The following is a 14438-nucleotide window of genomic DNA, read 5'->3' on the forward strand; positions in this document are numbered from 1 at the left end:
GTCGTTAGAGCCTCAGTGCTGGGGGTTTCACTGGAGGCTGCTTCCGCCGGCACCCTCTGTCTAGCTCGCTGTCAGAATTCCAGACCTTTAGAGGGAAAGCGGGAGTGTGGCACAAATGACATTATTTGGACAGCCAGTGTACACACAGTGAGCCATTCTTACCACTTCGGGGATGGTGGGAACCCTCTTGAAGTCCCAAGTTCCCAGACGCAGGCCTTCCCGAGGAGAGCAGTGTCCGGCCTGCAGTGGCAAATCTTTTCTGTACAGGTGCAAAACATGCCTTGAAGTGATTCCGTTCGAGGGGTGAGGGAGTGGGGGTGTTTCTACACCAGCTCCCGAGAGCCCTCAGGTCCTACCTGCTCCCAGTAATGCACCTCGGGCGTGCCGTGGCTCCAGGGCCACTTTCGGGGGGTCCTGAAACAGGGGTCTCGGGCACGGAGATACTGTCGGAAATCAGCTGCAGCTTATCGGAAGGGTTTGAGGGGTACGGGTAGCATCGGATGCAGTCGTTCTTCTAGAAACTGGGTGAGGACAACAACGCCTGTACAGGGCAGTTCACGTGCCTGTGGTCGCGCAGTGGTTTTACAACTGTGGGGAAGCGACCAAAGGCCGGTCTTCCCTGGAACTTCTTGGGGTGTGGCAGGAACCCGACGCGGGGCTCGAAACCATGAGCCGTGAGTTCGTGACCTGAGCTGAAGTCCGGCGCTTAACGGACTGAGCCCAAGGCGTCTGGAATCTTGAAGCATCCGAGTAGCTAATTAATTGCAGAAACTCTTCTGATTGTAGGATATTATAGAAACCTCAATGTGTGTGTGTGTGTGTGTGTGTGTGTGTGTGTGTTAGAAACTACCTTTTCAATTTTCCCAGAGCTTCCAGGTCGAAATGTTGCTAGTGAGGTCCTTTAGTTGCATTTTTAGGGTCTAGTCCATTCATCAATTGATGGACCTTTGGGTGGTTTTCACTTTTTGGCTGGTGGGAATAATGCTGTTGTGAGCATTTGTGTGTTTGTGGACGTGTTTGCAGTTCCCTCCCATGTAAGCCTGGGAGTGGAATTGCTGGGTCATGTGGTGAGTCTGTGTTTGACCTTTCGAGGTGCTGCGAGACTGAAACCACTTTTCTTTTTTTTTTTTTTTTAATTTTTTTTTCAACGTTTTTATTTATTTTTGGGACAGAGAGAGACAGAGCATGAACGGGGGAGGGGCAGAGAGAGAGGGAGACACAGAATCGGAAACAGGCTCCAGGCTCCGAGCCATCAGCCCAGAGCCTGACGCGGGGCTCGAACTCACAGACCCCGAGATCATGACCCGGACCGCGAGATCGTGACCTGGCTGAAGTTGGAGGCTTAACCGACTGCGCCACCCAGGCGCCCCTGAAACCACTTTTCTTAACTGAACATTTTATGGAAGTAAACATCTATCTATAAGAATGCAAAAAGTGTAAGTGTGCACCTCCACGAATTTTTGCAAAGGGAACTCAACTACGTAACCAGCAGCCAACTCGAGGAACAGAATGTGACTGGTCCCCAGAAACCTTCTGTGACTTCTTCCAGGCCCCACCCCTACCCCTAAAGGTATCTGCTATCCCATACTCTCACCACAGATTAATGTTGCTGGTTTTGAACTTTATATACATTTTTTAATGTTTTATTTATTTTTGAGAGAGAGAAAGATATATATATATATATAATCTGAAGCAGGCTCTAGGCTCCAAGCTGTCAGCACAGAGCCCAATGCGGGGCTTGAACCCACAAACCAGGAGATTGTGACCTGAGCTGAAGTTGGATGCTTAACCGACTGAGCCACCCAGGTGCCCCTTGAACTTTGTATAAATGGAATCTTTTACTTCCAGCTTTTGTTCTACATTATGTTGTAAAATCTCTGTCGTTGGGTGTAATTACTGATTGTTTGTTCTCTTTGCTCTGTAGCAGCAAACTTTTTCTTTAAAACAAATTTTTTTTAACGTTTATTCATTTTTGAGAGACAGAGAGCATGAGTGGGGAAGGGGCAGAGAGAGAAGGAGACACAGGATCCGAAGCAGGCTCCAGGCTCCGAGCTGTCAGCACAGAGCCCGATGCGGGGCTTGAACTCACGAACCGCGAGATCATGACCCGAGCCGAAGTCGGACGCTCAACCGACCGAGCCACCCAGGCGCCCCAGCAAACCTTTTCTATTAAGGGCCAGATAGTGAATATTTGAAGCTTCGGGGGCCGTGTGGCCTCTGTCAGAACTACTCAGCTCTGCCCTTGCCACATGAAAACAGCACGAGACAATACACAAATTAACAACTGGGGCTGTGTTTCAATAACGCTTACTTTGTGGACACCGAAACCGAATTTCTTACAATCTTCGTTTGTCACATAATATCATTCTTTTGTGTTTTGATGATTACAAAAATGTAAAAGCCATGCTTAGCTGGTGAGCCGTGCAAAAGCAGGCGGTGAGCTGGACTTGGGCCACGGGATGATGCATTTTGCCAACGCCTGTTCTGTAGCGTTCGATTGTGGGACTAAGCCCTGATACATTTTTCTCCTCTACTGTGGACGGGCTTCTGGGTGCTTTCCCACTTGGAGCCGTTACGCGTGGTGCTGCTGTCATGTTTTACATGCACACGTAAGATGTGGTTGGAGACCTTCCGCCGTCCCTTCCTCCCTCAGCCCGGCAGTGACCCGGTGCCGTAAGAGCCTGGTAGTTCTTTCCCAGATCAGACCACGTTGCCTTATTGGCCGACTTCCCTATTAGCGAATTCCCAGATGACTTGGGCAGATGGAACGGAGACTCGTAACTCAGATTAAGAGGTGAAAACCCTCCAAGCGGCAAGGAAGGCTGGTCCCCACGGGGGTGAGTACCCGAAGATTCCTCCCGCAGTGTGGACGCGCTAGAAACTGCCACTGAAACCTCCCAGGCTCATGAGCCTTTCCGGCAGGCTGTCCTTGCCACCTTTCTCCTCGCTGTCCCCTTGTAGCGACCGAGCTGACATTCAGGGGTTAGCAAATGTTTCCTACGAAGGGCCAGTGGGAAATGTTTTCAGCCCTGCGGGCCTTACCGTCTCTGTCGCAGCTGCTGCACTCGGCTGCGGTAGGGCGAAGCAGCCCCAGACGGTGGGTAAAGGAAGGCGTGCGGCCGTGTGCCCTTAACACTTTATTTACAGAAACAGGCGGTGGGCTGGATTTGGCCTGCGGGCTGTGGTTTGCCAGCCCTTGCTTTGTGCCCCGAGCGTTCCTGGGCACGAGCTAGCTCCCAGACCCCTGTCCGCGGTACCGGAGCTACCAGCCGACCTTTACCTACCAACGGGAGTCAGCAAAGAAAGCATCGTGATCCCCTGGGAGAGGGACAGAGATAAGTAGGCGACCGAAATGCCCGTCAGCGGATGAATGGGCGAAGGCGACGTGATGTGTACCTACAGTGGCGTTTGAAAAGGAGCCCTCCCACGCGCAGCCACACGGGTGAAATAAGCCAGTCACAGAAAGACAAATACTGCGTCATTTCATTTACAGGGAGTCAGACTCACAGAAGCAGAACGTAGCAGTGGTTGTCAGGGGCTGGGGGGGAGCGGACATGGGGGGGTTTGTGTATAAAGTTTCAGTTACGGAAGACGAAAAATATCTAGAGATCTGCTATACAACATTCTTCACAATAATGTGCTGTACGCTTAAGATTTGTTAAGAGGGTGGCTCTTGTGTTGTTACTGTTTTAAACATCATTTAAAAAAAAACAAGAAAAGCCGAGCATGCTTTGGGGTTGCCAAGGAGGAAGCCCTCAAATCCCTCTGGGGACATTAGTGCACGTTGCCCAGAGACAGTGAAACAGAACAGGATTCTGGAGGGTGAATAGAAGCTTTCCAGTCAGAGGGCAGGAAAGCCGTTCAAGGTAGAGGAAACGGACGTTCAAATGTATGGGTTTCTGCGTGACGTTTTTGGTCAGACATGCTGATAATCCTTATTAGCCTAGGATGGGGTGTTCTATGTTCAGTCAGGCCTTGGTTGTACCTGGGTCAGAACCCGTCATTCTTCATCTCGATCTGGGTGATTTCCTGCCTTCATTCACCTTGGAGAAACCGTTTTGTTATTGCCGACACCCAACTATGCAAAGTGCGGGTTTCCTTAACATTTTACAGATCCCTGTTTTGAGGGTGAGCCGACCCATCCAGAGCTGTGTTCGACATCGACGTCCTAAGTTATGTCACCGAGGGTGTCACAGTTAACACATGCTTGTGTTCGTCGGGCCCTGGGTGAAGTGAGTGTTACTGGACACGGTCCGTTGTTGTCATCTGCTGTCGAACACTTTGACCCTGGCCCCTTGGAGTCGTCCTTCCGGAAGACCAAACCTAGATACCTTCTTGCCTTAAAGGACTGCACCTAGATCTTTTATGCTTCCAGAGCCCCTTTGTAGGTAAACAGGGTCGCGTGGGAGAGATGTTACTTTGTCAGGCCGCGGCTGCCTCCAGCTGGAGGCGTTTTATCAGCCGGTCCTCATCCCGTCCCGTCCCCGGGGCTGGTCTGCGATGCCACAGCTCGCTTATCTGCCTCATTCCTCCTCTCCCTCGAGCCCAAGTAACAATGTTAAACACTGTTAGGACGCCGCCACGTGACAGGCTCTTCAAAAAGCCCGGTGGCTTGGAACAATAACCGTTTGTGCTTCTCACAGTCTGTGGGTGGGCTGGGTGATTTGATTGGGCTAAACTCAGCTGGTCTTGGCTGGGCTCGCTCATCGATCTGTGCCTGGCTGGGCCTCGGTGACCTAGGACGGCCTCAGCCAAGATGACCCAGCTCGCCATTCCGTGCGGTCTCTCAGCTTCCAGCATTCTAGCCTAGGCTCCTTCCCGTGACAGAGGTGGAGGTCAAAAAAAAAAAAGCAGAAGCTTCATCACCTCTTGGGATCTAGACTGAGCACACGTGCATGCTGTCACTTCTGCCACATGTCACAAGGCCGGTGCAGAGTCACCGGGTGGAGAGATGGACTCCACGTCTTAACAAAGAGGACCTGTGAAGTCCCCTTGAAAATGTGGTAGAGGGGCGCCTGGGTGGCGCAGTCGGTTGAGCGTCCGACTTCAGCCAGGTCACGATCTCGCGGTCCGTGAGTTCGAGCCCCGCGTCGGGCTCTGGGCTGACGGCTCAGAGCCTGGAGCCTGTTTCCGATTCTGTGTCTCCCTCTCTCTCTGCCCCTCGCCCGTTCGTGCTCTGTCTCTCTCTGTCCCAAAAATAAATAAACGTTGAAAAAAAAAAATTAAAAAAAAAAAAAAAAAAGAAAATGTGGTAGATACACGGAGGGGTAGAGAATATGACCTTTTTTGCAGTCAGCCCACTGCGTAGATCAGGGATCAGCAAACGCTTTCTGTACGCGGCCGAAATACTGAACATTCTAGGCTTTGTGGGCCATACTGTCTTCGCCATGACCGCTCAGCTCTCGTAATGTGAAAACAGCCATAGACCCTACCCAAACGACTGGGCACGGCTGTGTTCCAGCCGCAGTGTGCTGAGCCCTGACCTAGATGATCCAGACCGAGTAGGAATCTCAGATCCAGGTTCCAGGATGTTGTCCTTCCTGAAACCATGGCCTTGAAGCCATAAGCATAGGTGTCATGTGCCAGCAGAAGTACTCTTCTTGGAGAGAAGAAATGAGAACAGGTGAGAGGAGCGGGGCTCCCCGCTGAGGTACAGATGACTGTTGGCATCCATTTGGGGCTGTTCCTTGAACCACGATGAACTTACGGAGGTTAAGTTTATTTCTCAGCAAGTCCTTGGAGTTCGCTTCTAGTTGCTCTCATGTTTGGCTGGACTCTCATTCCTTACCCATCCATGTCTCCCACCTGGATTCCAGATAGAATTCTTTCCATTTTTCTAACCTGGATGCCCTCTTCTCATCCCCCCCCCCCCGGACCCTCCTGTCTTTCCTAATAATCCCAGTGTCAGAAGTGACCTCACCACCTCCTTCTGGGCTCCCACAGAAGACCCCAACTAGATCCCGTTTATTTTCCTTTACCGGCTATGTGTCTAATTGTCACGACCATGACCTACTCCATCAGAATTTAAAGGTGGTGACTGTTCTCAAGAGTGACTTTTTGATTCAACCCTGATTACCTGGAGTTGTTGCTTGACTACAGATTTGGTTAAGCTTCAGGGAACACGAAGTCCCTTTTTAATAGAATGTTCGAGTCTCTGCTCTCTTATTTTTCCCATCAGAGATTTTCTTTGCCACATATAATACAAAGCTGTTACCACCTTGTTTTTGTAGAAATGAGAATGAGATCTTTGCTTTCTAATTTCACTCCTTCCTTTTTATTATTGGTTGCTACTGACTTATGCAACATGATTCTTCCCTGGGTACCCATCAGCGGGTATAGTTTTCAGCTTGGCATAGCTCAGACCTCAAACTTTTAAAGTTTTAAAGCAGCCGAGTTGCACAGACGGTCAATAAATCACTCACTATTGCTACTTTATTGCTTGTAAGGTGATTACCCCACTTTGCCCATAGCGACTTTTCCATTTGATTAAAACGCAGTTAGTTTCATCAGGTCGTGGTTGAGTCCTCCAGATATAAAAAGACATAAAGCAATGAGAGACGCCTATGCTCAAATATTTTTATAACTACCCTTTGCCTCTTTAACCATCTACTCCAGCACTTTTGTGGTCCTCGCCCTATAATTCAAATTTCCATGCTCTTCGCCAAAGTAATTTTTATTTAGTGCTTATTCCAACCTCTTGTCTTTGTCAGAGCGTATTATTTTTTCTGCTAACTGGTGGGGAGCGTTGGTCCTGCTGCAAAGCATTTTCTGCGTCTCAAATGAGCTCCTACGTGATCTGTAAATCAGGCTCTGATGGTGGTATAACGTGGAAGGTGTCTTGGGGGCCAGGATGGTGGGAGTGGAATTGTTATCTTAGGCAGGAAGAAGAGAAACTCTCCGCCCGGCTACCGTCCTGGCAGCCCCGAGCCCTTTTGACTGTATTTTAAGAAAAATTAAAAGTGAGTGCCTGTATCCAGAGCTTCTGTGCCCAGGGGGCGTGCGGCCAGCCTGGCCCGGCTCTTGGCCTTTCTTGTCTGTTTGGGCTGCTGTGATCAAGTCTCACAGACTGGGGGGCTTACAGACAATAGACACTTAGGTCTCGCAGTTCTGGAGGCTGGAAGTCTGACGCCGGGGGGCCAGCCCGGTGGGTGTGAGTCTTCCCTTGTCGGTCTCCGTGGGACCCCCCTCCCCCCCCGCCAGGGCCACCGCCCTCTGCAGCTCACCCTGGCTTCCTGGCATGCTCGCCAGCATGCCACATCTGTAGTGACGACCACAGAGGCTGCCTGCCTGCGTGGTCTCCTCCATCTCACGAGAGGACCAGTCACTGGTTTGGTTCCAGGGATTCGATTGTGAGCGGCGCGCCTCCGCCCCGCTTCCCCTCCAGTGCTCTCGTTTGGATGGCTCCCTCGCTTCCGCGGTACTTGAGGTTTTCCACAAATGCGGGTGGCCGATCCTCGTGATTTGCGGGTCTGCGTCTGCGCATCTGCCTACTCGCTAAAACGTACCTGTAAGCCTTGCCCCCCAGCCCCCGCGCGTGCCTCTGTCCCGGTTATTCACGGACGTGTGCGTGTGCAGAGTGGCGAAAAGTCTGAGTCCCCAGAGAGGCGCGTTCCCAGCCCCTCCGTCTGATTTCAGCTCCCAGACTAGAAACGAGTGTCCTTTGCCCGGACTGTTTCGTGCCAGGGTTTTCACATTTTTGTGCTCTTATTATGGGTAATTGTGCTGTTGGCAATGGCCCCGAGATGCGGTGCTCCTGGTGTTTCCATTTGGAAGAAGGCTGCAGCGTGCCTTGTGGAGAAAAGACATTTGTCACACACGCTTCGTCCAGGCACGACTTGTCGCGCTGTCAGCCGCGACTTCAGTGTTAATGAATCAGCAACATCTATTCGGTAAGATATCCTTAAACAGGAACACAGAAAACAAGGTTGTAGATTGACCCGTTCACAAAAATGCGACCTCGTTTGCAAAGATGATGCTTGCGGGAGCCTAACCCCACCTAACGCTTTGGGACGTTGCCTCCGTGCTCACCAGTTTGGAGTTCATGGTGCCTTTACAGAACATAACGACCGCGCGTGACAAAGGAAAAAGTACATGTGGATGATTCTGCCGTGTCTGTGCAGATGTCCTGCATGATGGTTTTAATCACAGGTTCTCTCTCCCAGGTGTAACTAGCATGGTCAATGCAGGAGCGATGAGTGGTTCTGGAAACCTGATGGATTTCCTCGATGAGCCATTCCCTGATGTGGGGACATATGAGGACTTCCACACCATCGACTGGCTAAGGGAAAAGTCACGGGACACCGACAGACACAGAAAGGTAGGTGGCCTTCCTAAAAGACATATTGAAGGGGGACGCTTCCTGAGCTGAGGTTAGGGTCACATGTCACATGCTGGGCTACGTTCTAAAAAAGAGAAGGGCTAGTGGGAGAGGCAGAGATGTGGACAGATAATGACGGTATTAGGTGCTCGGGGTGGGGGGCTGTGTCATACAGAGGTATGGTGTGGGGGGCAGGGAGGGGACTCCGGAACCAGACAAGTCAGGCACATCGTGCCCTTGGCCCCTTTAGGCGGGGTGACTTTTGGGGTGCCGTTTCGGGACCCTGGTTTCTCTTCTGCAAGGATGGAGGTCATTCGGCGTAAACACCGAATGAGGTGTGTGTGTACGAAAGCCCGTATTTCAGGGCCTGGCGTCCAGCGGGCAGTCAGCCCATAGGTCAGTGGCCACGGCGAGGTGGTATCGGGGCCGTGTGATCATTCGGGAGGGACGGTCAGGGAAGGGTGTTCTAGAGAGGGCGACCTTTCACTGGGGTCTGGAAGGATGACTGGGAGTTTGCTAGGCGGAGAAAGAGGAAAGGGTTCCCAGGTCAGGAGCGGCCCTTTTTCGCGTGGCGGAGGCGTGGCAGAACCCGGGGCCGTGGGTGGTTCCGGCGGCTCGGAGGCCCGGCGGAGGGTTCCCAGAAGGGAAGACCTGAGTCTGGTGGCACTGGCCGTGGAGCCGCGCTGGGGGTGGTGGCCAAGGAGGCCGCGAAGAGGGGGTTGGGTTTCCTCTTCCCGGTCGCGGTCGCGGCCACGGAGTGCGAGAAAGATGCGTCGCAACGGGAGACGCGGGAAGGAAGCTCGGAGATCAGCTGGGGGGAAAGAGGAAGAAGGTGCGGCCGAGGGCAGTGAAGTGCGGGCGGCGAGAGGCTCCGGGTCAGGAGTTCGTCAGGGGAGCCGCCGACGGGGATTTGGGGCGGGTCTCGGGGGCGGGCGGGGAGCGGAGGCCGGGACGAGGCCCGGGCCGCGGGTTCGAAGCGGACGAGGCCTCTGTTGGCGGGAGGGAGGAAGAGGGGAGCGGCCGGCGGGTTCCGCGGGAGCCGCTCCGAGTGCGCGCCGTTGACGTTGACGCAGCCCGCGGCTGGGGACGGTTGGCAGGTGGGGGGCGCCCTGCGGCTCCGGGGTGAGGTCGGGGCTGCGGGGGCGTCGGGGGCTCGCGGGCGGGCGCCGAGGGGTCCGAAGCGGCCGAGGCGGCCTGCGTGCGGAGACGGAGAAGGTCCCTCGGGGCGCAGACGGGGCGCCCGTGACAGACGCTTCGAAGAGGCACGTAGAGGCGGCGGAGGGGAACGGGCGAAGTGGCCGCGAGCGAAAGGAGGGAGAGAGTGGCGAGGTGGCGGACGGGCCCTCGGGGACGGCACCTTCCCGGTAGGCGAGGGGTGTCCCGTCGCTGCACCAGCGGCGGGAGAAGGGGAAGAGACGCGTGTGGGGGTGCGGCGGGGTCAGAGGATGGCTTGGCCCCTTGGTCCCCGGCAAGGAGGAGGGCGGGAGACGGGGCGGCCTGCGGCCTGCAGCCGCGGCGGCCGGACTCCGGCCCTCGGGCCCTGTCGGGCACCAGAGTGTTCCCAGAACGCGGCCACGCACGCCGCTTCGCCCCTTCGCGTATGCGTTCCTCGCGGCTGCTTTCGTGCCACTGTCGCACGGCCAGGTGGTCGTGCCAGAGGCCCGCCGGGCCGCGGAGCGCACGGTCTTTCCAGAAGATGCTGTGAAGGCTGCCGAGAGGAAGGCGGGGCTCTGTGAAGGGGGAGCAAAGGTGACCCGTGCGGCTCATTCGGAGTTCTTACTCCTAACGTTCACCCTGGGAAAGAAGCAAAGGAAATGAACTCGTTGAAGGGGTTCTTTGGCGAGCAGACCTTACAGTGTAAGTGAAAGCAGGAATTCTTGTTTTTATTTTATTTATTTTTAATTTTTTTTAACGTTTATTTTTGAGAGAGAGAAAGAGAGCACGAATGGGGGGCGTGCAGAGAGAGAGGGAGACGGAGAATCCGAAGCAGGCTCCAGGCTCTGAGCTGCCAGCATAGAGCCCGACGTGGGGTTTGAACCCACGGACTGTGAGATCATGAGCTGCGCCGAAGTCGGATGCTTAACCGACTGAGCCACCGAGGCCTCCTGTCATTCCTTTTTTTAAATAAGGTTTATTTCTTTACCTTTGAGAGAGGAGAGAGCACACGTGCGCACGAGCAGGGGGGAGGGGCAGGGAGAGAGGGGCCTCCGACTCCTGAGCCGTGAGATCACGCCTGAGCCCAAACCAAGAGTCGATGCTTAACTGTCTGCGGCACCCGGGCCCCTGCCCCCACCCCCCAGCGGTAACTCTTATTGAAAGTGGTGACGACGAATTCATGCCTCCCTTCGAATGGCTTCTGAATAATCAAAGAGCAAATCACACTACGGAAGGTTTTTTAATGAAGTGATTTTCGGGGTGGGGGGGGGATTCTAATTCTTTGGAGACTGCTGTGGCATCCTTGTCACCCTGTGAACCAGAAAGCCCATTCTGTCATCGTGCTGGGCAACCGAAAGGATGTCGTCGGTGGGAACTTTGTTGCTTAATCACACTCATTTTCTTAGGCACCCGTTTCCCAAGGAAACCGTTCCTCGGCAGGAAGCATGGGTTACAAAGCGTGTCCAGATGAACCACTGTGTCTTTTTGTTTCTAGATAACCAGCAAAAGCAAGGAGTCCCTATGGGAGTTCATCAAGAGCCTGCTGGACGCCTGGTCAGGATGGGTGGTGATGCTGCTCATTGGCCTGCTGGCGGGTATGTGGAGGGCACGCGGCGGACACGTGGAGGGGCAGGAGGTCCTCCTGGGCGGAGCCGGAGGTACCAAAACCCAAATCGACAACCGTCTGGGACGGTATCCCGAAAACGAAGCGATCCTCTCTTACCCGTCGAGGCTTTTCTTCCTTGAAATACCTAGGAGCAAAATACACGACCACACGTTTCACGTGACGCGCGCCATCAGTAAGGCAAGACCCCAAGGCGTGGGCCCGAGTGCCGTCACTGGAAAGCTGTAATTAGAGAGCTGGTAGCCGCTTCTGCACCGCACGGTCGTTCGTTGCCGTAGTGGATTTTATCGAAGGCACATTGTATGACAGAAAGTGTGGGAGCACTTTGATCTCTAAAAACCAAACCCCATAGGAGGGAGGTGTTTACGGATACTGGCAGGCCCTGCAACGAATTGTACACATCCTAAAGATACTCAGGATAATTCCGGCCCCCCGCGGGCTGTGGACTAGGCCCAGGGGAGATACCTGCAGGCCGACGTTGTTATGACCCTCAGGGACTCCGGGCCCTTCGTTTTATAATCCCGTCACCCTGCTGCCAGCGGGAGGTGTCCAGAGTGAAGGGATGAGTATCTGGAGGGGACAGCTGCCCTTTGAATGTCACAGGTACCAGCTCTCCGTGGAAATTGTTTCCTGAAACTTAGTTCCTTTTAGGAGGCTGTGAAGGTTAACGTCTGAGAATGAAATATCTGAGCACACTAAGAGATGCCCTTGATAAAAATCACCTGCCTGTAATATCGTCATAGTTGTGGTTATAGGATCGATCAGAGGATCACTAGAGTACAGGCCGAATGTAGTAAATGTTCTAAAAAAGAATCTTAAGGGGGCATAGATACACATTTTCCGATTACAGAGGATTTTGATTTCTGGGCATCCTTTCATTTATTCCATATTCAGTTGTGGGAGAGGCTTGGTTGCCAGGGAGGGGCTCCATTGGCCTTGGCCTGTCCTAAAGAGCCCAGACTAGTGTGGAAGGGGGGGCTCTTTCCCTCTGGTCACGGTGGCTGTCCATCCATTTCCCTAATTTTAGCCTCCCTTTCCCGGGGGCATCCCCTGTATAAAATGGCAGCAAGGCCGGCGGGGACTTTGATTTCATGGATATACGGTGTTTCGCCACCAGCTTGTTTGACTGCTTCCACGAAGACCTTTGAAAGTGGGCAGGGTAGGAATTTGCTGTGAATTTTGACGTCTTTATGTAGAATAGGTGTATGAAGCTGTATACTGTATCATTATCCTTGCCTTGTGGGAAGGACAAGTAAATAGAGGAAACGAGGAAATCCGGAATAGATACTCCAGCATCTTCCCAGGGCGCACAGCGCAGCATGGATTTATTGGCGAACGTAAGAGCCTGATTGGGCTCTCTTTAACCAATCTGACACTGCCCGGTTGGTTTCACTGCCAGCCCAATTTTTGTCAGTTGTTTCAGGAAGAATCACCTGGGGAATGAAAACAAAAATTCTGCTGCCTGGGCTTCAAGGAAATAGGATCCCTGGAGATGGTGCCCTAGCATTGGGTAAAGCCCCTCTCCTCTCTTTCTCCCAGCCCCCTCTACCTGCGATTCTAATGTGCAGCTGGGGCTGAAACCCCCCTGGCGAAGCGCGATCCCTTGGACACACCAGCAGACAGATCTAGGAGGAAGGCGAGAAGGGGATGATCCTGGCAGTGAAGGTGGCCTTGAAGGGAAAGTCAGCAAATTGTGTCCCGTTCACTTTTCCGTTCCCCCGTTGTTCTGACCGTGGGGGAGGACTCAGGGGTCCCACTGCCGGGCCTGGCCTCTCCTCAGCGGCGCCCTGGGCATCCTGTTTCAGCTCCCATTATGGGGAGGCCTGAGCAGCGTCGCCTCTACAGGGCGTTTATCAGGAGTCACCACTGGGTGTCGCTGCTGTTCCACCGAAGGAAGCTGAGCCGCACAGCGCGGGCCAGCCCGCCGAGTCCGCCCGGAAGGTTGGAGGAGGGATAAGGTGATCACAAATGAAAGAATAGTGACGAAATTCGGGGGGAATCCTTGGGTCTTGCCCTTGGGTATCTACTGGACCCCTCCCTCACCTTCATTAGGCCTTCGTTCAAGTGTCCTCTTCCCTTGAGGCATTCCCCGACCACCTTTCCTAAAAGTCCTCTCTCCCTCTCTCAGCCTTGCCCCAGTATGCGTGCGTGTGCGTGTAAAACCTTCATTAAGACATAATTCACATCTTGTACAATTCACCTTGTTAAAGCGTACACTCGAGTGGTTTTTAGCGTATGCAGAGTTGTAAAACTGTCACCGCTATTTTAGAACGTTTTCGTCAGCCCCCAGAAGACCTCCATACCCCTTAGCTATCAAGCCCCAGTGCCCCCAGCCTCCTCCCAGCCCTAGGAAGCCCCGGATCTACTTCCCGTGGCTATACGTTTGCCTCTCGCGGACATTTCACGCAGTGGGATCCTACCGTATGTGGTCCTGCGGTTGGTGTCCTTCACTGGGCATCACGTTTCAGGGTTCGCCCTGTCACGCGCGTCAGTGCTTCACCCTTTTTTGTTGCCAAATGCTGATCCATCGTGTGGATAGACCGCATTTTATTTCTCCATGCGGCAGTATGGGCGCGTGGGTCGTGTCCACTTTTCGACTGCTGAGAGGAGTGCTGCCGTGAACATTCGTGTGCGAGTCCTTGCACGGACTATGTTTTCCTTTCTCCCGGGTGGACACCTTGCAGATGGCTGTTTTCCAAAGTGGCTGCACCGTTGTAACGTGCTGGATTTTTCTCTCTAGCATGTCCCACCTGCCATCGGAGCCCCCGATTCACTTACTTCTTTTGTCCAGTGTCTTTCCCCCCATGATGTGCAGTTCCACGAAGGCAGGGACCTGAGTCTGCCTCGTTCACTGCCATATCCCCAGGGCGTGGACTAGGGACTGGTGCGAAGGAAGGAGTGAATGGCTGGACCGGGGTTTTCTGGTTTTCGTTCGTTTATTTATCGCACTCTGGATGTATAGTTCGCGCCGTGTCCCCAACACAGATACAACAATGGACAAGCCACTTGCGGACATAGAGCGGACACAGAGTCTGGACATCTGGCCGTGGCATGCAAACCACACAACAGGATCTCCACCCTCCCAGCCCCATTTATGGACTAGACACTATACACACACATACACTCATCACGCACACACACTCATGTTATCAGGATGTGACAGGTATGGTGATGGGGGAATGCCTGGGAGGTACGCCTAGCCCAGACCTAGGAAATCAGGGAAGGCTTCCCGAAGGAGGATGTAAATACTGACTCTGGAAGGTCAATAGGAGATTGGCGGGTGTGGGAAGGACAGTGCTGGCTGAGGTGGCGCAGAGAGGAGAGCCTGGTGTGCTCCATCCA

General features: G+C 53.5%; 1 protein-coding gene across 5 annotated transcripts in view; it reads left to right on the forward strand.

Moving 5' to 3' along the window:
• CLCN4 (chloride voltage-gated channel 4) overlaps positions 1-14438 on the forward strand; it is a 63585-nt gene that overhangs the window by 16866 nt on the left and 32281 nt on the right. Inside the window, exons 1-3 of one of the 5 annotated variants that reach the window (XM_047075878.1) lie at positions 7269-7889; positions 8163-8317; positions 10968-11067. The exons of 1 other annotated variant lie outside the window; for it this stretch is intronic. In XM_047075878.1, the coding sequence (XP_046931834.1) occupies positions 7868-7889; positions 8163-8317; positions 10968-11067 (277 nt within the window). In that variant the 5' untranslated portion in view covers positions 7269-7867. Of the gene's footprint in view, positions 1-7268; positions 7890-8162; positions 8318-9785; positions 10175-10967; positions 11068-14438 lie in introns of those variants that run through there. 3 more of the 5 variants (XM_047075879.1, XM_047075880.1, XM_047075882.1) reach the window with 3 other exon arrangements.

This window comes from Lynx rufus, unplaced genomic scaffold (assembly GCF_022079265.1).
Source record: "Lynx rufus isolate CCGP_SWC_20201006 ecotype Redwood Valley unplaced genomic scaffold, mLynRuf1.p SCAF_14, whole genome shotgun sequence".
NCBI classification, from domain to species: domain Eukaryota; kingdom Metazoa; phylum Chordata; class Mammalia; order Carnivora; family Felidae; genus Lynx; species Lynx rufus.